At 39.7% G+C, this 25,526-nt stretch overlaps 1 protein-coding gene across 11 annotated transcripts in view; it reads left to right on the top strand.

The window, feature by feature from the left end:
• Positions 1-25,526, top strand: part of MRTFB (myocardin related transcription factor B) — a 203,036-nt gene that overhangs the window by 46,590 nt on the left and 130,920 nt on the right. For all 11 annotated transcript variants that reach the window (XR_012161142.1, XM_073362397.1, XM_073362400.1 and 8 more), the window contains one exon: positions 19,573-19,770. Coding sequence is in view for 10 of the 11 variants with exons in the window: in XM_073362397.1 (XP_073218498.1) it covers positions 19,617-19,770 (154 nt within the window). In the remaining variant the exon portion in view is untranslated. The remainder of the gene's footprint in view (positions 1-19,572; positions 19,771-25,526) is intronic.

Genomic DNA, 25,526 nt, shown 5'->3' on the forward strand with positions numbered 1-25,526 from the left:
TCATCATTATCTGAATTAGTCGTATAGAAATATTATAAGACAGCACAGAAACTTTAAAAATGTTTGTGTATTTCCTACATATCAGTATTTCAATATTGAATAGTAGAGAGTTGTGGGATATTTATATACTTTTATGTTTAAGCAGATGAAAGTTAGCATATGTAATAGTTAACATATGTGAATGCAGATGGTAAATATTAAGTAATTCTTCAGAATGCAAGAGATTTCAAATAAAGCAAAAAGGGGAAGCAAATGTGCTACCTTTGTATTTATAAAAATATAATATTTTGGCAAACATTTTTGTTCATTTTTATAGTTTTCACAATGTGTGTATTATTATAAAGTATAGCATGAAGTGTTTTTGAAATAAAGTCTAGCCGTTGTTATTCCAACTGCTCCTCTATATACAGTGCACCATTCTTCTTTATTTATATTAAAGGGCTGGATTAGTTTACTACACTTGCAATAAAGCTCTGGTTTTTACATTCATAGTAAAGGCATCCATTGTGTTAGTAACTATTCAGAACCAATTTTTAAAATTAAGAAATTGATGGTCAGTGCCCAGCTCTGGTTAATAATGATTGTGCCTCTTATTTTAAAAATGTATCCATAAATTTCTTTTAACCTTATCTTTTAAGTATTGAGAAAAGAGGTGAACAGATTGAGTCTTTTAAAAGGCGTGATTTAAAATCAAATAAGCACGGAAAAGTGTTTCTTTTCTACTATTGTTTTTTAAATCCATAATTAGTGGATAAGGTTAAGGTTAGTCATTTCACAGCTATATTTTGTTTTTATCACATTAAAGTAATAAGCAGTTTGTTGCCTCTGTTCATGTCATTTAGTTGGAGTCCAAACAATTTAACTGTTAAATTTAGAAATACTACAATGAAATGTGACTTAAGAAAGCTGGGAGTTAGAGGCTGCCCTGGGGAATTTAAGACTATCTTATGGTGAAGTAATTTGTGGTGATCATAATTCTTGATTGATGATAAAATGATATGATGTATCCTCTGTGTTCCCTCTGAAAGTTAGAATGTACATCCTGAAAAACACAGAAGTGGTTTAATCCTATAAGGCACAACAGCAGTGGATGGTAGATAAAAAGTCTGTCTTGATAGGTGTACTTCATTTTTCTTAAGTGTTCTATTGTTTGTTTTTTGTAAAGATGCATCTGAAAAAAGCTTTGTCTGAAACTTTAGATTTTTATCAATAGTGTTTAATCAGTGGGTGAAACCTAATGTTTACAAAAATTTTGATAAGGTCACCCGCTAATTTGAGAAGTTATTTTCTTTAGAATTTTGAGTATTTGAATACTCTCTTAGAATCAAGAGGACTTCAAAACATTTGCCAAAATGACTGGCAGTATGTGTCAACACCAATCTTAAAACTAAACTCTTTTTCCCAGCTGCCTTTCTCTGTCTAACCATTAACAATTGGCTGCAGGCCCATACTGTCCATGAGAGAGGTCTTCTTGCTCTTCTGCTGTCACTCCTCTCCCACCCTGCCATTAAGGACAGAAGCACTGCCTTCCCCAATTTCATGGTACAAACCATAACACCACAACATCTTACACGTTATTGTTCATATATGGTCCATATCTTCCTTCATAATTGGAGTATAAACTGGATACTCCATTCACTATCTCAGTAAGGATCAGACATCTAACACTCTGTGTATGAGTTAAAGACCAACTTTTCCCATGTCCATCATGAATGTATGGGCAATAGACCACTTCTACTCTATACATTTATGTAAAATAGGCCTAAGATAACCCATTTCTCATATAGGACCAAAGGGTGGGTTAGGCTACTTATATAATTTAATAACAAAAGATCATGCTATTGAAAAATCATGCATTCAGCAAAAATGATTTAAACTTCTTTCATGTGACAACTAATGAGGTTCTGTTATCAGTTGGGGGAACACAAATGAAAGTAAAGGGGCAGAGTTAAGGTACTTCTCAGATAGAGATCAATATGTTCAGTTATCCTGGGTTTTGTCTTTCTGCTTTCTAATTCTAATTCTACTGATATTCTGTAGGTTATGGTACTGCATTTGTTGCGTTACTGAGGGGGATAGAGAAAGGTCAGAAAAATATGATTGTTTTAGTCTTGTCCCTTTTCTAACTTTTAGTATACACCATTCTTCTTCACCTTTGAATAAGATTTAAAGTGTGCTTTCTCAAATAATTAAATTTGAGGCTGGGGGAACAGAACGGAACGTGTGGACAGCTGCACTAAAGGCCTTTCTCTCTTCTTTGGGGGGGTAGTCTTATGTATTTTGTTACTGAGGTAACTGTGTGAGGGGCATACAAGATATATTGGTTCTTCTTAAAGTGATTGTCCACACTCCTAGTGCGCATGCATCCATGTGCACATGATCAGATTCTTTGGGCCAGTAGCATCCGTTATGACTGCACCTGTGCCTCTCAGAAGTCCTAATCTGTTGTTCCCTCTCCCCATGAGGGCATAAAGGGCAGGGCTGGCCTAAATGCCTCTCAGAAACTTTCTGCCACCTCTGGCAGTGTGGCAGTGTCCACCTGCTTTTCTGCAACTCAGTTGCAGTTTGTGTTAGTGATTAGTTAGTTAGCTTTTAGTTTGCCTGTTGTTTTAAAAATAAACTTCTTTACTAATTTTTCTTAGATAGTAGGGTCAGATCCTGAGACCTTTATTTCTTTATACCACTTGTGAATTAAGATTACCTTTTTAGTATGCAGTACATCAGCTGGAAGGGTAGGGGGGATATGGTCCTTCATGGCTGGTTTCTTTTTCTGTCTCGTACGAGTAGGATCGTTTGAAGGTCTCATCTCAAGTTCCCACCCAAAGTGATGCTGGCCACTGACGTAACCCAACAGCCTCCTGTCCCTGACTGCAGCGCCGGCAGTAAAAGGTTACGCTTTAAGGAGGCATTGTGTACTGGGGCTCCTAGGAACTTGACTGCAGGGGCTTCAGCGGCTGTGGAGCTCAGCCAGAGGTGGCTCAGCAGGGGAGGGCGCCCCCTGAAAGAGGAGCAGCACTGCATGTGGCTGCCGCCTAGGGTATAAAGCCCCACACTCCCTGAGGCCAGGATCCGGGCAGCGGAGGGTTGAAGAGGGCTCTAAGGGAGCTGTGGGAGGAAGCAACAAGGAGGGGAGCATGCAAAGGGCCAATGGGTGCGCAGTCTGCTTGTTAGTCACCGAGAGTGGAATCCATGTGGACAGTCGCTCAAAGAAAGAATAGTTACTTACCTTTTATGATAACTGGTTCTTTGAGATGTTCTGTCCATATGGATTTCATAACCTGCCCTCCTTCCAACTACAAGAGAAACCTACTTTTCTGGGATTCTGTATTGATGAAGGAACTGGGGGGATGAGTGGGACCACTCCATCTTTATGCCCTCGCATGTGTGTGCAAGGGCACTTGGGGCTCAGGCATGGCCCAAACAGACACTGCTGACTAAAAGAATCTGATGTTGTATGTGGGGTGCACAAATGGACTCCATATAGACATGCATCTTGAAGAACCACAATTACTACAACGTAAGTGACTGTTCTTTTGTTACCTCTCTTTTTGGTGTCCTGCTTAAATAGCGAAGTTGTGCAAACTTTTTACTAAGACCTAACTGTGAAGAAGTAGTTTTCTGGTGTTGACCATCCGAAGTCTTTGAATTGATACTGAATTCTAGTGGTGGTGATAGAGAAGAAACGCAGTCTTCTGGATAATGTTTAATGTTAATGTTTGTTTGTTTTTTAACGTTCTTCTCCTGGTCACAAGAGTGTTCTTATACTGTTTGTAACCATAGTAAACAGGAACTGGGGGTTAACAAATTTGTTGCTAAGTAAAGTACTTCTGTTCCATAATCTGTGCATTCCATTAGGCAAGTCAGCTTTGTGAAATAACGTTCTTGCAAAAAAAACACAAGTCAGACCTAACTTGAGTTACATTACAGTGGCACCATTCACAATTGCTGTACATAAAATATAAATCATCTTAAAAAAATTACACACACAGCCAGCTGAATTTAGGCATTTAAGGCACATTTTTCATACTTCTTAAACCAAAATTAACAAGTGGACATTTATCAATTTAATTTTCTTTTCTGCACTTCAATAACTCGTTTATTATTTTAATTAAAAATAAATTAATCTAGTAATCCATAATAGGGGAAGAGATGTAGTAAAGGTAGGACATAACATATTAAGCACTACGTTTTTAATACAAAGAGGCATTTCTATTGACTTCAGTGGGGTTACTTGCATGAACAAGGCAAATATGAATTTGCCTCTGACTCTGAAAAATGGTCCCTAGGCATAATTTATAGCCAATAAAATTTCATGAATGTGAGTAGGTATTCAGTTAGATTTTTGTGTATGAATTCTGCTCTGAAAAGACTTGCTTAGTTAATAATGCACTTAATTTGGATGGGGGGAATGGGAGTTTGAGGAGAATATGATGTCAGGAAATAGTATGAAAGCTTAGTAAGTTATACTTCCTAAAAACTAAGAACAAAGATGTGGGGAGATTTTAGAAGATTTTCAGTTAATGTGCCTAAATCTGAATGATCTCAGTTTCAAAGCACCAATTGGTAACTACAGAAAATAAAGAAAAAAATACATATAGTATCAAAATGTTCTGATTCGCTATAACTATCAAAGGATTTATCATGCAATTCAGGTTATAGTGATTATTTGATAATTTTTAGTGTCTAGCAAAGTTATGAATTTAAGCTCCTACGCTCGTCTTTTGAAGTTGTAGAGCCGGTTCCCTTTGGGGATGAGGATTGAGAAGTCAGTTATAGAGTCATACACTACCCTTTTAACACACCTTTCAAGATCCATGGGTGCTACATATGCCCATGACAGCATGTAGTGTACCTCATCCAGTGCACTAAATGTCCCAATAACTGTAAGGGTGAACCAGACAATCACTACACTCTCGATTGAACTCGCACAGGACAATGATAAAAGGTAAAAACACCATACCACTTGGGGGGGGGGGGGATACTTCCCGCAAAGCAATAACTCTATATCTGGCCTCTGTGTCCTCATCTTCTAAGGAAAACTGCTCTACAACTTCAAAAGTCGAGCCTAGGAGCTCAAATTCATAACTTTGCTAGACAGTAAAAATCATAGAATAGAGATACTGGGTTTATGGCTTATTACAACAACCTATAACCCAATAACCCCCTGTCCCAGTTTCTCCCCCACCGCCCATGTCTGAAGAGGTGTTACCAGGCCACTTGATCTGTATTGGTCCCTTGAAATATGTGTTAACTACTTATGCTAAACAACCTGTTCCAGCTTGTATTTAGCTGTGATGCTCTGAGTATATTTCCCAGACCTGAAGAGCTCTGTGTCAGCTTGAAAGCTTCTCTCTCTCCCTCTCCAACAGAAGCTGGTCCAATACATATTACCACCTTGTCTTTCTTACTAAATATAAGCCAGTTATTCCAAGTCTCATTTATGACTATCAATTTGATGTTAGAAATGTTTGCAGCACGCCAACAAACTGAAATCAGGACTGCTCTGATCAGAGATCGTATGTGTATGTATGTACATTAGCGTGTACATCTAACTGAATTTTGAAGATGAAATTAGGATCTTCTTAAAGCTCAGTGTTCAAGTGAAACAGTTTTTTTGTGGTAGGGCAAGTGCTGACATTATTTTCTTCTAGGACATAATGGCCAGGACACTGGGTTTTTATAACCTGCTTCTGGTGCACTGAACAGGAATCATCCAGTAGGATCAAGAGGAATATTTTACACAATTAGCTGTCTCTGATTGAAGGGATGGGTATGGATGCACCTCTGTCTTTGCATCTTCTTTTATGGTTCAAGAACCATTGTAGAAGTAATGGATGATTTGTGGGCGAATTAGGAAAGAGTGGAAGAACATTTTGACTGCAATCTAGAGGAAATGAGCAACAGTAAAAAAACAAAATCCTAAGAGGGATAGATGAGTCATAGGAATACAAAGAGAAAAGCTTTCTAAATGATACACCCACAGAGTCTGTCATAAGTAATATTTTTACTTTGCCTCGCTTATTGGTACAGGTTTTGAGAAATTATATAACATCTGAATTCGTTCCTAAGGCCCACTCCTAATTTGACGAGGGATGATTTGGATACTTCAAAAGGAAAAGATGATGCAGGTGGACATGTTCTACTGTGGACATAATCCAGTGTTGCTGGTAAATAGCATACGAGAAAATGACTGAGATTTTGAGTAGAGGCATATATGTATTTTTCTTGATGGTTGGACAGTTAATCAAGGACTGGTCTGATCTGTTTCAAGCTTTTGGGTCTGTTTTCTTTTGAAAAGGTGAATACCAGTCAATTTCTTTCATTTCCCAAGTCCCATTTTCCTTCTTTCTTCATCATCTTTCCCCATCTATATACTTATGTCCTCTCCTCTGCTTTACTATTACATTTGTAGTTTTTTCCTATTTTCTTTAACAGATATCTCACTATTCACTTGACTGAGTTGCTCTTTGTCAAAATTAATCTTTTTAATGAGTCACAGTACCATGCTAATTAGCATTGCAAGAGCATGTTCAGCTGGGTCAAGGTAATGAGGTGAGAAGTGGCTTTTTAAAATACTTTTTAAAAACAAAACTATAACTGTCTTTCATTGTGTATTTGTATAGGGCATGGCACCATGAAACTTCAATCCCAGTGGGTTGCAGCTATGATACAAATAATAATAGTACTTAGCAAAATTATGTTAAATCTCAGACAAATATTTCTATGCAATTTTAATAAATATTAGCAAAGTTGTTAAGCAAAAGAGGGTCCTTTTAAAAACTGTTTGTCCAAAATTGAAGGTCAATGTGGTTTTGTTGGTATAAAGTACATTCTTCAGTTGTCAAGTAGCTGCAAGTTTGTTGAATGCCAGAGGGGAAACAAACACTTATTTTTGCTTATCATTTTGTTCTGTGGGACATGATAAACTGGTTGGATGGGTTTTTGTAAGTCTGAGGCAATAAAACGCTCTTTTTTTTTTTCTGCCTTGCTATTTCAAAGTTTTTCTGACATTTGGCTTCTTCAGTAGCTTTTCCAATAAACTAGTGGGGATTTAATTCTATTCTTTGTTTCTACAGTCCAAGTGCATGACTTTAACTCTAAGTTCCACATGTACTGTGTTCCATGGGCGGCTGGTGAACCTGCCGTTGAGGGAGGCTAGCCCCTGACCCCTCCCATTCTGCCCAAAGTGCCACCCCTCGCCCTCCCCTTCTGCCCCCTCCCCCAGAGGAGCCCAGCCCAGAGCCCCCTCTCTGCCTCCCAACCCCAGAGCTCCAGATGTGTGGCCGCAGCACCCCCAGCTCCAGAGCTCCGGGTGAGCCCCTAACACAAGTACCGGGCAGGCAGCATGGCCCCAAGCACCAGTGCCAGCCGCCCTGAGTCCCGGTGGCCTGCCCCAGCCAGCCTGGGCTAGGGAAAAGTAGGCAGGATAAAGGAACAGCAGGAAGGGGCCTGGGGGCAGGGCATGGGCGGCGCAACACCAGGCTGTTGTTTTTTTTTTTGTTTGTTTTTCCAGAAAATACAGGTTCTAAATAACATGCATGTGGGATTAAACAGATGTTTTCCAAAGACTGTTTACAGATATTTAAGTCCTAGTATAAGTACAAATATGAGGCTAGTGTACTAATGAATAACAGAATTTCAGTTATTTTTATGGCATACTTTTACTGCTTAACTAGTAGTGAAAGCATGCAGTAAGAATCATTGGGCCCCATTGTCACCTAGGAATAAATTGCCAGGAGAGATGAAACTCTGAGTTTCAGCTAGTTGGAGTTTATTACTCACTCTTCCATCAGGAAGATAAGGGAGGTTGTCATGACTTGTACCATATGCTAAGGAAACCCTTATACCTGTTGACCCAAATGAGAGAATATGGACTAGTCTAAATTCCATTCATTAGTTTCTTAGACTTCTGTTTAAAAGTATCAGGTGTGAGAATGCAAAACTGAAAAATGGAACCAATACTGAACTCAGTTCTAAAGTATAGCACCAGTAAGGTACTTTAACATATTGCATTGTTAGCCGAGATTGCTGTTAATAAAACCAAATTTGAGGCAAGAAAATACTTTTGAAGTTGTAATCTGATAATTTAGAAGTATTAATTAGTATAGTACTATTTAAAAAAATTAATTAGATTCATGATCATGAGAAATAAATAATAATATAGTATCTTACATAATACTGTCGTGTGCTCTGTAGTAGATGGGGGGCAGAAAGAAACTTTGCTTCAGAGAAATAGAATATCAAACCCAAAGGCAAAAGACGTTTTATGAAGCATGTAGAATGTCATTGTACATTTGGTTAAGAGTATTAATTCCAAACCAAATAGTTATGAATACTGACTGAAGCTGACTTAACTGTAAGCATTAGTTCATTTAAGGAAATAATGAGGTTAATTTAATACATACCAAGGTGAATATTGCCCTGTGATTTTATATTTAATATTATCCAAAAAAACCCCACCCATTTTTCAATGGTGAATAGAATGATCAAAACATTTTAATGAATATTTGATGGGCTATGCACACTTTGGTAGCTCAGTTCTTCATTTTATCACAATTATATATCAATATGTTTTTCTTCAACTTCCTCCTTTTAACTTTTGGATTTCCTTATTCATGTATTTTTCTATATGGTTGGGTTTCTTTCTGTGGGTTTTTCCTTCTTCTTCTTTCTTGTGTTAGGTTCTCTTTCTTCTGGGTGAATTTTAGTACTACTGTACTTAAAACATTAAGACCAACTACTGACTTGCGCCAAGCAGAATTGGAGACAGGTGCTTTAAAAATAACAGAGAAAGCCTCTCCCTTTGTAATCTGTGATGACAGCTGCAGGCAGTGGAAACACTGTAAGCTAACCGTCCTTGTGGGAGATTTTCCAGGAGGCTGAGAGCAGAGCTTTTGCACTAGAAAGCCCTTGGCTGTGAAACACACAGCCACTGGAGGTAAAAATGAGTCCAAGTCTTGCCATTTCTAAGACCCAGGACAGGCCCTAGTTCTCTAAGATGATTTCCCCAAATAAGAGTCATGTAACAGACTAGCAATGATTCTTCCAGAAGTCAAAGATTAATATTGATCCCACTTGATTACAGTGGGGAGGAGTCTTTGGTGCAGTTTGAACTAATACAATCTAATCCTTTGGTTTGTGTGTAGTATCTAGTTACAACGTTAATTAGCACTTTAGAAATGCATGTGGATCTATTTTTCCTCTTAATTTTTAAGAACTAGAAAATAAACCCCCTAATTTGTCTTTTAGGGATCTAGTCTACACAAAGATTTTATACCAGGCAGTGCAAGTATTTCAGTTGGGAGGTGTAATTTTTTTTTTTAATACCAAAATAATTATAGTGATGTGCCTTATACTGATGTAACTTAGCCCCCTTGTCATACAAGGTCTACAGGTCTAGCTGCATCCATGCTGGGGGGTTGTACTGGTATGGTGAAAGCAGTATATTTTCTGTGTGTAAATATTGCCTTAGATAAAGTTATTAAACCCAAGAAATTCAAAGTTAAGGCCGCATATTTTATGTCTTATAATTAGGGCTGTCAAGCGATTAAAAAAATTAATCACGATTAATCTCGTGATTAAAAAATTAATCATGATTAATCATACAATTAATTGCACTGTTAAACAATAATAGAATATCATTTATTTAAGTATTTTTGGATATTTTCTACATTTTCAAATAGATTGATTTCAGTTACAACACAGACTACAAAGTGTACAGTGCTCACTATATATTATTTTTATTACAAATATTTGCACTGTAAAAAACAAAAGAAATAGTATTTTTCAATTCACACGATACAAGTACTATAGTGCAATCTCTATCATGAAAGATGAACTTACAAATATAGAACTAAGTACAAAAAATAACTGCATTCAAAAATAAAACAATGTAAAACTTTAAAACTTTAGAGCCTACAAGTCACATCAGCTACATCATGCCATATCAAGAAAACTGTGCAGGGACTTCATGTCCTACCTTTAGTTAGGAAGTGGGATTGCTCCCTCCCAACACCGACCTAGTTCTTTATTGCAAAAGCCTTTTACTCAAATTTTGCCTAGGAACAAAGATTTTAATATTAATTACTGATGCCCCATTATTGTTAGATATGTATTGTGGGATGAGTTACATTTCATTTTTTATAGTGGAGCCATTCAAGATATCCTTTGATGTTCTTTAGTGGATTTGTGTATTTTATAAAGGAATTTCCTTTAGAAAAATATATTAGTGTAAATGTATAAATATAAAAGGTAAAGTATCCTTAAAGAATTAAGAATACTTTTGCTGCATATCAGCATGAACTCACTGAAGTAGAAAAACAGTCCACGTAGTTTTTAACATGAAATTATATGTTTTAGCCCTTTTCGACTTTCCTTAAGCTTTAGGATTGTTGAGCAATATGAAGATGGATTTCACAGTATTTTCATTGGGCAGCCCTGCCTGGAGTGCCTTCCTGCTGCAGGTCATGGAATGACTGGTGCACCTGCCTCAGTTGTCTCTCTCAGATACTCCAAGGACTCCATAACATTCTCTTTTGACTCAATAATACCCTCCTTGGGGCCAGTTTATTGCAAAAACCTCATGCAAAATAGTCCATAAAAATCCCCCAAATAATCCATTTATAATCAAGGTGTATATAGTCCTTAAAATTGCACATTCTGTAATCCATTTACAAAGAACAAACCATACTGTGGCATCTTCCACCACACCTAGGATCCTTATCAGTCCTTTTCTGTCCCTCTGCCAGGACAGCAACTTCAACCCTTCCAGCTGGAGTACAACCCCATTCTTCCCAATAGGAACCCTGATAGCCTCTCTACTCAGAAATCATCCTTGCCAGGGGAGCATCCCTTAGGCCTTCTCACTGTTCCTATGGGATGGGTCCAGTTCTCCAGCATGGAGATGTCAGTGGATAAGCCCTTTTTCATCACTGCCTTCAGCACTGTCCAGTCCATGGCTTTGGCTCTCCAGTTTAGACATCAGCAGGCAACTCCCTCTGCTGCTCTCTGGTCTTCAGTCATCTGGCCCTGGATCTCTGGCTTGGGAAGGCCAGCCAGTAAACCCCTCTTGCTTCTTCCCTGCCTTCAGCCTTCCTTCAGAAACCATCTACAGCTTCCTTCCAGGAACTTCTACAGTCCCCCTTTCTTTGGCAGCTCTTTCTTAAAGTGCCAGTGTCACCCTTTGACCCGTATAATCTCAAATACTCCTGAGCTTTTAAACAACTGGGGGGGGGGTGGCGGGAAATGTACTAACATATAAAGGAGTTGAGCTCTACTTGACCTTTTGAAGATGGTGGAACTTGTAGATAGATATCTGACATATTATTTTCTTTCACTAGGAAATTTTCCTCCATAAAAGTAAAATTCCCTTTGTATATTTCCTCTTTACAGGTTGTGAAATGAAATTACAGTATTAATTTTTGGGTCTCCGCACAGTTCAATTGTAACAAAGCTGGTGGTACTAATTTTCTGCTTCTTCCCCTTCACATCCCCTAACCTGTTTTATTATGAGAAAATTAGATTAATAAATTGTCAAATGACATTGTTACATGTGAGGATAGGTTTTTCTGTTGTTTTTTGTTTGTTTTAAAACAAATTCATGGATTTTTGGATTAGAAATAGTTTTGTTTTATCACAATAGTATGATGACATCTTAGTACTTAAGGAATACCAAATTATGATTTATGTAAATATTTCAATAATAGTAATATTTAGCACTTCTACAGTACTTTCCATATAAGGATAGAAAAGTGTTCAGATATTCCAGTGACAAGGTTAATATAGAATAGCTAGATAGCATTTTACAAGCACTAGTGAGTTACTCATAATTCCCTGGTGAGATAAATTGCACACCCCATTTTACAGATGGGTAAACTGAGGTGCATAGACATGAAGGGACTTGCCCAAACTGTCAGAGGATGTCTGTGACAGAGGTGGGTGTATGAGCCCAATCTCCGAGTTCCCAGTCTTATGTCTTAATCACAAGACATTCCACCTGTTTAAAACTGACCGGTACTGGATACGAAAGCAAATTAGGAATTACTTATGTGATTCATTCAACTGAAGTTAATTGGTCAGAATCTTTTATAGTGTAAGCACACACAAAAGGAAGAAAGTCCAAGGGAATCAAATTGTGAAAAACTGAAGCTTTCAAAGTAACCTTAATCTTGTTACAGGGAGGATAGCTGCTGTTAAAGCTTCCTTTACACAGTGTTAACTCTGACATGGGAGCACTGCAGACTCTGAAGTTGAAAAGTTATTTATCATCCCATCTTTTGTTTTCATATAAGTCAGAATAAAAGCTGCCAATCATGTAAAAGTAAGTTAATATGGGAGAGGAGCACAGGAGAGAGGTAATTGTTTCCTGTAATTGTTTCCACAGCCCATGCTGTTCTAAATGCCTCTGCTAAATCTGTCAGTTAACACAAACTGTGGTGGTCAGTTGATGATGTGGGAGGAAGGTGAGTTGAGGTCCCCATTTCCTTGATTCCCATTAGCTTAATCTATGCAGCCAGTCAAATTCTATACCTGTCCCCAACCTATCACCTCTAGTAGACCCTCTTCCACCATGGCTCTTGAAGGTTCCTGGTTCCCTTTATCCCCATTAGCTCCTGAGTTTCCCACTTACCCCCTTTAGCTCTCCTCTCCCCAAATTAGCTCCTGTGTCAATGCCTTCCCTATAAGCTCCCATTTCCTGATGAGCCTGCTTTCCTCATTGCTTTCATATGTCCCATTATCTACTTGTCCCCATGAAGTCCCCTTTTCCTTCGGGAGTTTCTCACACAGTATGAAGCACTGTAATGATTTGAGTTTGATTTAAGGTTCTGAAAGGGGGAAAAAATTGCCATTGTTCTCTGATGAGCTATAATCCTCATTACAAGAATCAGTTCACATGATTAAGGTTGATACATGCTGGCAGCATGTATGAGAAGGCTGACTCTATAGATAAACAGAGGGCTTCATTCACCGGGGTTGCTTTTCACCAGTGCTAAATTGGCACTTTTTTTTTTTTTGAAAGTTGAAAGTAGATTGTATACAGTTTTATTGGAAATATGCAAAACACATTAAAAATTCCATAAAATGCCACATGTAGTTGAATGGAACTTGGCAGCTATGCTTCATTGAGGTGAACAGCATGAATAGAGTTGTGGTGAATTGCAACCTTTGCTTCTTCTGTTATTTGCTTGGATACTGCTGGTTCTATGCAAAAAAGAAACTAGGGTGGACTACTACGCTTCCGGAGTGCCCCATTGACTTCATGGGAACTTGTCATAGCCACGGGAGTCTGTCCAGGTGACTTTTTTTTCAGGATTGGATCTTATGTTTCTGTTGGATTGGACTCCTAATTTATTTTTCAGATGAAAGTTTAGCATTTGCAGAATATTGTTCAGTGAGTTGCTGCTGCAGTCACCATAAAATTGTTGAATCTGTAGTTTTTCATACCTACAGTTTTCTCCATAAGAGAGAGAGCTACTAGGGATTCATTTGCTAACTCTTAAACAGTGTTTTGAGGATGTGAAGTGTTATATCACTTCTAATAATTGATTTTTTTTCCTCCTGTTTTTGTTCTTAAGAAGAGGAGTTACTTTTAATTTGGACAATATCCTCCAAAAAACCTATCACACACTCCAAGCTATCAGAGTGGAGTTAACTCACCTTTATTTAACATAGGCTGCTTACAAAGGAGAATCAGTTTTAAGTATTTTAAGTCTGTGTGCTCACTAAAATAGGATCCACTACAATTTCCATAGGAATTTTAGGCTCTCATGCTCTATGGTATCACCAGCTAGCAGTACACAATGTATCTGTGAAGCTGGGGATGGAGAATATGCACTGATGCTCAAAGAAGTTAGTGATTTTTTTAATGCCCAATAACATTATTACCCAGCTGTTTTTTCTGAACTTGAACTTCTCACTGAAAACTATGCACAGATCAAGTTTCAGTGTTCAGCTGGTTTTGAGTTCTATGTGGGGAAAAGAGTGTAGTAACAGTGTATTAAAATGGCATAAGTCTGTATTTTCTCACCTTTTCAGAACTCAAGACAGTCTAAAGGGATTTTGCTCAACTTTAAATATATATTTAGAGAGAGAGTCCAAAAGTGGCGGTTTTAGAAAGTTAAGAGTTAAGAAAATGCGGGGGTATAATGGAAACTGGTTTAGGAATTTTAACAATAGCAGCGGTTACCATTTGACTATCATTCAAAGTAGTACAGTGGGGGAAGATTTCAGTTCATGAGCTTTCCAAGCATCATTCCAAATATAAGGAGCATCCTCTAAAGATGTGCTGGAAAGAGAAAAAGTCCTGTTGTACTTCTTTATTATGTAAAATAGCATGAGTGGGTTTGGTTTAAAACTATTTTTTTCTTCATATTCTTTTACATTGGAAATTCTATTGTCTCTTCTGGTACGTTCTATGCTGGGATAAGAAATTATGACACGGCAAGAAACTAAAAGCTGAGCAATTGTGAGAGAAAGGAACTTTTAGTCAGCCTATTTAAAACTTTTTTTTTCATTAATGCCTACTTTACTCCACTGTGTAATAAGCACTTGGCTGAAAGGTTGTCTTGATAAAAGTTTCATTGTCCTGTTCCTTCAATAAAGATGTAAGAGCTCACAGTAAACATCTGAGCCCTTGCCCCCGTCACCCCGCTCCCCACCCTCCAAGAATTCCTCCAGCAAATCCAGGGAAGACTCAGAGTGGACATGCTTATAGTTTCTAAGGCCTTGTCTACACTAAAAAGTTAGGTTGATGTAAGTTGCCTTGCAATGTCATATTTGTGCATGAGTCTACACTTAAATTTGTTTCCAGCTGATGTAAGTGCCTCGTTACAGTGATGCAGTAAAACCACCTCCTTGAACAATATAGAGCCATGGTTGACCTACTGAGGTTGACACAGTGAGCATAGATGCTCTATGACCCGTATTGACCTCAACAGTCCTCCAGTAGCTGTCCCGCCGTGCTCCATTCTGTATGACAGTGACCGCTCTGGTCACAGGTGGCAACTCCACGGCTTGGGGGTCACAGAGACCGGAAGCCACGCACCCCCCCCTTTTAAAACCCTGTTTGTGTTTTTGAAATTCCTTGTCCTCGGTCGCCCACCTTAGTGAGCACACCTAGGAGCTCTCCCTTGTTGTCTGCAACTGCTCAACCAACCATGCCAACTCCACACACTAGACATGTTCCTGCCTGGAGTAGGCAGGAGGCATTGGGTCTGTGGGGAAGAAAGTCTGTGCAAGCACCACTAGAGACCAGCCATAGAAATGTGGAGATCTATGACTAGATTGCCCAGGGGATGCAGGAAAAGGGGTATGACAGGGATCAGCAGCAGTGCCTTCTGAAATGAAGAAACTTTCCCAGGCATACCACAAGGCCAGGGAGCTAACAATAGATCTGGTGCTGAGCTGCAGATCTGCTACTTTTACAATGAGCTACATGCCATACTTGATGGAGACCTCACCAGCACCCTGCATAACACTGTGGATATCTCTGAGGAGACAGACCCTGGCTGTGAACTGTGAGGAAGAAGGAGACACCACAGTGGGTTCCAGCCATCCAACGAGGCAGGACCCATTTGAGGCTCACCACCTAGCCATTTCCACCATGCAAGTGTGGAGGAGCCTGATGAAGGGAAAGAAAACTCGGGTACGTGTGTGCATGCATTTTTCCTTATCATGTTTGAATTTAAAGTTGGTGCCCAGCCCAAGTTAACAAGACAAAGTTATCAACTTTTCATTGTTTTACTCACACAAGAAGAGATAGAGGTAGAACAAACAGAGATAGAGTTGGCATCTGCTTTTCATTCTCCTGTTGGGTTGGGGGGGGCATACGGAACACTTGGTTTATGTACATTTTTGTTCTTCTGAAACATCTTGGTGAAACTGTCATGGAGATACTTTGCAATGCTCTCCCAAAAGTTTCTGTGGATGGCTGCCTTATTTATTCCTCTGCAGTAGTACCCTTTTTACACCACTCTGCAATGAGTTCAACTGGAACTGTTGCAGTAAACAGGCAAGCAGTATATGAGCCTGGGTGGCTTCATGATGCCAGTAGCAGTTGTGTTCTCTGTGTCTTTGTGACCCTCAGAAGTAAGGTATCAGCTAAAACCACTATCACCTGTAGAAAATAGTGCCCGTGTTCAATGCCGTTTCCCTATACTCATACCCTTGGAATAAGGGCTGAAATGTTATACCTTCATGCAACAGAACAGCCTTCCCTCCGTTGCCCCAGGCGCAGACCATACTCACTATGGCATGGTACTCCAAAGCTGTAGTGTCAATAAGCATTTCTTATTAAAAGTGTTTATGGGAATAAGGGAAGGAAGTTTTGAAACTTATTTTTCCCTTTCCGTGATGACTGTAAATCCAATTGCACATCTGTCTGTTTTTATCAGCAGCGTTTGGCATGGCAGCCTTGAGAGGTGCCCACCTTCTACACCCACAGAATGCCTGACCCTGATGAGGAGGAGTTGGAAGAGGACTAGGGAGGATGTGTTCTCTGAGATCCTGCAAGCTAGTGATACACTGGACCATGAGCAAAGAGCTTGGATGGCCAGTATGACCAACAGCATGGAGAAGTAAAGTGAGGACAGGAGAAAGGCCCAAGAAACCCAGCAGGAAAAGGAGAGGGAGATGCACCAGGACATAATGGGTCTTCTCAGGCAGAAAACCCAAATGCTGCAGACTATGGTTGACCTATAGGTCCAAAAATCCCAGACTCCCCACCTTTGCAGTCTTTGGAAACTCCATGGTTGCTGTTCCCAACACAACCCAACATACAATGTGGCATCACAGGCCACATCCTTATCCCTATCACTCCATGGCAAGGGACAGCAGGGAAAATCACATATTGTCATACACTGACCTGTGAGGACCACAGTTGATGCATGGGTAGCCACAATGGACTACATTTTTGCACACAAATGGACCAAAATATTTACTCCCTTTCCAATTTTAAAGTTCCACTCTGTTAATTTATGTTAAAAATGTGTATTACATTGCCTGTATTTTTTGCTCATTGTTTTTCTACACTGTTTTCCCCCACTCAGTAAAGTTCTATTTTTGGAGAATCAAATTATCGTTATTAGTTCACAATAAATATTGCAGAATGCGTAGCCCTACTCAAAGCAAACAGTACTTGTAAATGTATAGCAAGCAACACGTAATTCTTAGGTTCAGGAAAATAGTCATATTAATAAATGTACAGTAAGTAGTACACTGTTCTGATCAGCACCCAAAGCTCCAGGCCCAGAGAACAGTCCAGCACAGAATGCTACTTTGGTTGACTGGTTAAAGTGCCCTTTCAAAGCCCCCCTCAACCCACTAGCGCCACGCTGGGCTCTTGAAATGGCCATTGTGTCTGGCTGTTCAAAGTCAGAAGGCAGCTGATCCACTTCCTCCCTCTACCCTGATGGCAATTTTTCCCTTTTGCCTCACAGGTATTATTCAGGACACAACAGGCAGCTTTAACTATGGGGATATTTTTTTCACTAAGATCCAGTCTAGTGAGTAAACACCACAGTCTCCCTTCAGTCTACCAAAGGCACATTCAACAGTCATTCTGCATCTGCTGTTCTGGTACTAGAATCTTTTCTTGGTATTGTCAAGGTAGCCACTGCATGGCTTCATGAGCCCGGGAGCAACAGCTGGGTCACCAGAATCACTATAGGCATTTCAATATCACCCATGGTAATTTGCCAGTCGGGAAAGAATGTTCCTGCTTGCAGCTTGCTGAACAGTCCTGCATTCTTAAAGTGAGCATCAGGCACTTTCCTGACTAGCAAACACTGATATCGGTGAAACGTCCCCAGTGATCCACCGATGTTTGCATAGCCAATTGAAAAGTAGCCCTTTCTGTTGGTGTACTCTGTGGCAAGGTGTACTGGTGTCAAAATAGGAGTAGTCATGCCGTCTGTTGCCCAGCCCCACTTTGGGAACCCCATTGCTGCAAATCCACCACTATGTCCAGCATATTGCTGAGAATGTCGGTCCTGCATAGCAGGAGATGATTAATGGCCCTACACGTTTGCATGACAGCGGCAGCCACTGTGGATTTTCCAGCTCCAAAATGATCTCACCACTCGCTTCTCCACTGTTAATGCAGCTCACATTCTGGTGTCCCTGTGCTAGGGAGCTGGGACACACTCAGCACACAGATCCAGTAATGTGGCCTTTTTCATCTGAAAGCTCTCCAGCCACTGTTCTGTCATCTTAAACCTCCCTTATGATGTAATCCCCCCAGTCAGTGCTAGTTTATTTGACCCAGAAGTGATGCTGCACGGTCTGTAGCTGCTCCATACATGCCAACAACAACCTTGAATTATTTTTCCCTGTGTTCCTTAGAAAACAGTCCTTGAAGAAATCATCGTGTCCCATCTTTACAGTACTTGTTGTACATCTGCAAATACAGGAAAATTCTGCATCCTGTATTTGCAAAGTTCATGAGAACAGTGCAGAGCTCTGCAGGCTTCTATCAGAAATGGCAGACACCAAAAAGTGCTGTTTGAGTTTGTGGGATTTTTTTTAAAAAGGCACAAAAATTATGGGATATGAATGGCATTATAAGATGGAGAATATTGCATGCTGAGAAGCTGACTCATAGCTCCCAGAGATCCCATGGCAAGTCATTTCTATCCCACAACACACTGTGAAAATTTCCCAAAAGGCGTTGTGCCAGATGGTGGCACATGACACACTGGGATACCGACTATGGTGTACTGCACTTTGCATTGACACAAGCACTCCTGGTGAGTACGTGCAGCGCTGACACAAGTGTGCATGCACCTGAGCAATATACAAACTTTGGTGGCTTACGCTGATGTAATTTGTGTTGACCAAAGTTTGTAACGTAGACATGGTCCCAGTCAAATAAGCAGGAAAACAAATTCTGCTTTTTTATACATCATAAAACAGCCAAAAAAAAAAAAAAAGTGGGGAGAACTTTTAAACTTTAAGCAACTTTTTAAAAAATCCTTTGAATGTCTCCTTTACAAAAAGTCAAAGCATAATTGACAATGTGATAAATCTTCATAGATACAAAATCTGTGGGGTATGTAAGAAGCATTATCTTAGACTAGGGATTCTCAACCTCTTTCAAAGTGTGGACCATGACTTCAATATGGAGTTTTGCGTGGACAGTCTTCCATCTTCTTTTCAATCGTGAAACATTCCTGTAGCAACTACAGAAATTGTTCACATGGCAAAGTAATGTTAGGAAAGTATTTTATATCTATTTTAGCTTTTTTAAATTTAGCATCTGAAAACCAGGAGGCAGACCACCACCACGTCACCTATCACTTTCACAGACCACCAGGAAATGTTCGGCAGACAATCACTAATCCAGGGACCACGAATTGAGAACCATTGTGTTCGAGCTTTGTATTAAGGAACTCTTCACCATTGTTTTTATTTATTTGGTATCAAGAAGGTTTTATGAGGGAGATCTTCAGATTTGTCTTTTGTGATAAAATATTCAAAGTCTCATAACATCTTAAGCATTAAATAATTATTCTGACTACTGAACATTTGCATATAGTTGCATGCTGTCTTTATATTTTTCCCTTTTTTTCTTACCAGATTCATCAGCGTGCTGCAATTAAGAGGCCAGCTGCCTGGACACAATGGACCACTTAAGGACAGCAGACACTGAAGATGATTCAGGATCACTAACAAATCTTGTTCCTAGTCCTCACAGTGAAGCAGTTGCTCATGAATTTCAGGAACTCTCATTGCAGCCTAGTCAGTACTTACCTCCCCTCAACGAACGAAAGAATGGTGAGTACAAAAGGTTAGAGGCAGGACCTCCCTGCTCTGTCATGAAGAAATGTGTATTTTTATAAGTGGAGGTAATAATGTTTTTAATTGTTTACTTTCCTCAAGTTAAATATTTGTTAATCCTCTCCATTTATGTGTCCAACAACCATATTAAAGTATCAGAGTGGTAGCCGTGTTAGTCTGTATCAGCAAAAAAAAGGAGGAGTACCTATGACACCTTAGAGACGAACAAATCTATTTGGGCATAAGCTTTCGTGGGCTAAAACCCACTTCATCGGATGCATGCAGTGGAAAATACAGTAGGAAGATATATATACACAGAGAACATGAAAAAATGGGTGTTGCCATACCAACTGTAACGAGACCTATTAATTAAGGTGGGCTATTATTAGCAGCAGAAAAAAAAACTTTTGTAGTGATTCTGTAGTATTCTGTAGTATTCTTTATCACATTGGTGATATATGCCATCATGTGCCAACAATGCCCCTCTGCCATGTACATTGGCCAAACCGGACAAAAATCTACGCAAAAGAATAAATGGACACAAATCAGACATCAAGAATTATAACATTCAAAAACCAGTCAGAGAACACTTCAACCTCCCTGGTCACTCAATTTCAAACCTAAAAGTTGCAATTCTCCAACAACAAAAAACTTCAAAAACAGACTCCAATGAGAAACTGCAGAATTGGAATTAATTTTCAAACGGGACACCATTAAATTAGGCTTGAATAAAGACTGGGAGTGGATGGGTCATTACACAAAGTAAAAACTATTTCCCCATGCTAATTTTTTTCTCCTGCTGTTACTCACACCTTTTTTTTTTAACTGCGAATTGGTCCTGCTTTGAGCAGGGGGTTGGACTAGATGACTTTCTGGGGTCCCTTCCAACCCTGATATTCTATGATTCTATGATTCTTGTCAACTGTTTGAAATGGGCCATCCTGATTATCACTACAAAAGTTTTTTTTTTTCTGCTGCTTATAATAGCCCACCTTAATTAATTGGTCTTATTACAGTTGGTATGGCAACACCCATTTTGTCATGTTCTCTGTTTATATAGATCTTCCTACTATATTTTCCACTGCATGTATCTGATGAAGTGGGTTTTAGCCCAAGGAAGCTTATGCCCAAATAAATTTGTTAGTCTCTAAGGTGCCACAAGTACTCCTCATTGTTTTTTATATTAAAGTATGAATGTTATTTTTATTTGTTGTGAAATGTGTCTTGAACAACTTCATTTACCATTGCAAATGGCCTAACTTTAAACACCCAATCTTGAAAATGTTGGCCAATGCACATAAACTGTGGCTCTTTGTTTACATGAATGAAAGATATAATCCTCAACAAATACAAAGTGAAAGTATGAGTTAATCAAATGTATGTTTTCTCCCTGGGGACATAGTAACATTACCAAACAACTGAAGATAGTTATTCCAAATAATTATTTTTTGTTGAAAAATTAGAGGTGTTTAAACTTGAGGTTTTTAAAGTAAAAAGATTATTTCACAGACTAGTTTAAGGATGAACGTTGTAGCGAAAATGAGGTTTACATTTTAGGAATGTTTCCAGTATCTTTCCTCATTGTTTATATTGGCATGGCAGCTTAGTAGAAATGTGTTTCCACTGCTACAGTAAGCATAGGAAGAGTTAGGTTTGAATCAATATGTACGTTAGTGTTCACTATAAAATGGAGTCATAATTATTTTAAAACATGTTGGACCTCACATGTTTGCTCCTTATGTTGCTCATCACCTTTTTCTACTTGGCAGATTTGTCTTAAATACTTGTTTTTCAACTCATTTTGGTAAATATTGGGAATATTCAGTTTCCAAATTGGAATAATAAATTTTGTGTCCATTTTTATTTAACCAGGGAAGTTGGCCAAAGCAAGCCATTTATTAATGATTCAGAAGTATAGTATAAAAGTACATAAGGAGAAAGGTGGTGTACCTTCTCAGCCTTAAAATAAAATAAATACATGGACACAGGGTGTCTGTGTCTTCCTATGAGGTAATATCTTTTATTGAACCAATTTCTGTTAGTGAGAGACTTTCGAGCTTTGTCAGACTGTCTATGTTAAAGACCTGAATTTGGGCGCAAGTCTGGAGACTTATGCTTCCTATCGTCAGGATGCTTTTAGTTTCCAAATAGACGAGTATGCATATGATACTCAAAGTTGGGAGATGTATATAGTATGCCATGGCCAAAGTTGTATAACATTGGAGGAAGGATACAGGTTTAATCAAGGAAAAGTTAGGTAGTGAGAAACTTCAACCGCTTCCTTTTTTCCATTGCAAACTTAGCTTAGCTTTTGTACAGCTGGGAAGAAATCTTCCCCTGCCCTGTTGTAAATCTGTGCATCGCTCTCTCGTCCACAAGTGTGCAGATTTTAAACATCTATCAAGTATTTAACATACTATTGATCCATAACTAAAACAGTTCATGAACAGTTTAATATAACTGCAGTTCAGTTCTCTTGTTTCAGGGCTCTAAAACTTTGGTTCTAGATCACTTTTCGATGGATGAGCCTTTAAAAAAAAAATCCCTTAAACTTCAGAAAGAAACATATAACTTTGAGATGTTAATCCTCACTATGTATTGTCTGGGACTCGGTTTATACTGAAGTCCTTTTATAAATTTATCTGCAGCGAGACTGGTAGTTCATAACTAAAGCTACGTTTTAGTCATGGGTATTTTTAGTAAAAGTCATGGAAAGTCATGGGCAGTAAACAAAAATTCACAGCCCGTGACCTGTCCATGACTATATACCCCTGACTAAAACTTGGGGGGGGGGGGTTCTGGGGGCACTGTAGGTGCTGGGGGGATATGACCCTGGGGGTGGGGGGCGCTGCTGCAGATACTCAGGGAAGACACGGCCCAGGGAAGCACTGTGGGTACTCGGGGTGGGGCACAGGTGCTTGGGGGTGTGGGCTGGGGAGACGCTGCGGGTGCTCAAGGTGGGGGGCGCGGCCCAGGGGGCACTGCGGGGAGCTGGCAGGGGGTGGTTGGCGGGGCTGGGGCAGGTTTCCTACCTGGCTCCTGGGAAGCGGCAACCTCCAGCTCTTAGACCCACGTGTTGCCTCTGCTGTGCCCCAGCCCTGGTTCTGCAGCTCCCATTGTCTGGGAACTGTGGCCAGTGGGAGCTGTCGGGGCAGTGTCTGCTGGCAGAGGCAGCATGTGGAGCTAGGAGCTGAGGGAGGGGAGTTCCTGTTGCCCTTCCAGGAGGCTCCCCCCCAGGTAAGCACTGCCCCGCATCCCAATACCCAACCCTAAGCCTCCACCCCCCACCCCCAACTCCTGTTGCTGGGGGGGCGCGGGGGCCCCGGACTACCCCAGCAGCAGCCAGGACGACTGGCTCAGCGGCTGCCCGAGCTGGGCAGCTGCAGAAGTTATGGAGGTCATGGAATCCGTGACTTCCGTGACAAACACAGAGCTTTATTCATAACTATACATCTTAAGCAGCCCATGCAATACAGCTTGAGAGTTACCATCACTTTCTTGGTACCAGCTATAATGAAATCTATTTAACAAGCCTTGAAAAACAAATTATCCCAACAGAAAAAAGTAGCCTTATGAAATGGCTTACCTTAATAATAATGAGAGTCTTGTATCTGTATGTGCTTGCCTCCCAACCCCCCAAACATTCATTTCTTGTCTCCCCATATCTCTGAACAGTCTGCTCTTTATTACCTTGTGGCTGTCTACTTAGCTCTTTTTCTGATCCACAGGATATTATTGAGGCCAAGAGTTCAACAAAATTCAAAGAGGGATTAGACAGTTTTATTGGTAACAAGAACATCCACATTTATAATAGTTATTTCTAAAAAGATTTGGAAGGAATATAAAACCTCATGCTTCAGGGTTAAAGCTGATCTCTAACTATTAAGAGTTAAGATTAGACTTTCATTGGGGCACATTATCACACATCTGTTTAGTACAGGATTTCTTATACTGTCTTCTGAAGCATCTGCTGCTGTCCACTGCCAGAAGCAGTATATTATATTTGATATACCATAGGTGTGACTGAGTGTAGTATTTTCCAGGTTCCTATGAGTCTGCTCTCCGGTGAGCTAGGCAGACAACACTGCACTGGTTCAATCTCTTTTTGCATTTGGAAGGTTGTCTTTATAATCATGAATGCTAGAAACATGAAAACTTTTTTTTTAAAAGAAAGCGTAATTTTTAAAAAAAACCTGACAGCATTCATTCTGGAAAGATTCCTCTTCAATATGGATGAGTGTTTTTCTTCCAACCTGTCTTTAAGCTACATTTTGTGCATGTTTTTCATTGTGCCTCTGAAAGAACTGCCTGATTTTGTTCCTTGTGCAGACTGAAGTAGATTACTGTGCATGTTGAGCCTTGATATACTGAGCTTTTCATTTTATGAAGGGTAGCCTGACATCAATATATGTATCCACAAAATTTAAAACAAAATTAAGCTCCTGAATGTGCCTGTTGACCATGTTTCCTATCATTTCACCATATACATTTAGCTGTATTTTCTTTCTTCTTTTACTTTTTGTGAAAAAGCAGCTCAATTGTAATCCAACCAATAAAACCTAGCTACGTTGTGCTTTATAAACTAAATTGTGTAAGTTAACTTTTTAGTCCTTTATTTTTAATTCTTCCTTTTCAATGGGCCATTCTTGGTGAGTGTGCTTTAGATGACTTAACAGAACTCCTGCAGCTGCTGTTTCAAGCCTGTTTTGGTGCTGTCACAGGGGTGATGGGCACTTTCTCTTAGCACTTGCACTGTTCAAAGGAATGTTTTTGTAGAGTGTGAGCTAATATACACGTTTCAGAGTAACAGCCGTGTTAGTCTGTATTTGCAAAAAGAAAAGGAGTACTTGTGGCACCTTAGAGACTAACCAATTTATTTGAGCATGAGCTTTCGTGAGCTACAGCTCACTTCATCGGATGCATACTGTGGAAACTGCAGAAGACATTATATACACAGAGACCATGAAACAATACCTCCTCCCACCCCACTCTCCTTCTGGTAATAGCTTATCTAAAGTGATCATCAAGTTGGGCCATTTCCAGCACAAATCCAGGTTTTCTCACCCTCCGCCCCCCCTCCCCCCCACACACAAACTCACTCTCCTGCTGGTAATAGCCCATCCAAAGTGACCACTCTCTTTAAAATGTCTATGATAATCAAGGTGGGCCATTTCCAGCACAAATCCAGGTTTTCTCACCCCCCCACCCCCTCCAAAAACCACACACACAAACTCACTCTCCTGCTGGTAATAGCTTATCCAAAGTGACCACTCTCCTCACGATGTGTATGAAAATCAAGGTGGGCCATTTCCAGCACAAATCCAGGTTTTCTCACCCCCCCCCCCTTTTTTCAAAAAAACACACACACAAAAACTCACTCTCTTGCTGGTAATAGCTCATCCAAAGTGACCACTCTCCCTACAGTGTGCATGATAATCAAGGTGGGCCATTTCCAGCACAAATCCAGGTTTTCTCACCCCCCCACAAACTCACTCTCCTGCTGGCAATAGCTCATCCAAACTGACCACTCTCCTTACAATGTGCATGATAATCAAGGTGAGCCATTTCCAGCATAAATCCAAGTTTAACCAGAACGTCAGGGGGCGGGGGGAGGGTAGACAAAAAAAAGGGGAAATAGGCTACCTTGCATAATGACTTCGCCACTCCCAGTCTCTATTTAAGCCTAAATTAATAGTATCCAATTTGCAAATGAATTCCATTTCAGCAGTTTCTCGCTGGAATCTGGATTTGAA

Source organism: Lepidochelys kempii, chromosome 10, assembly GCF_965140265.1.
Source record: "Lepidochelys kempii isolate rLepKem1 chromosome 10, rLepKem1.hap2, whole genome shotgun sequence".
Lineage (NCBI taxonomy): Eukaryota > Metazoa > Chordata > Testudines > Cheloniidae > Lepidochelys > Lepidochelys kempii.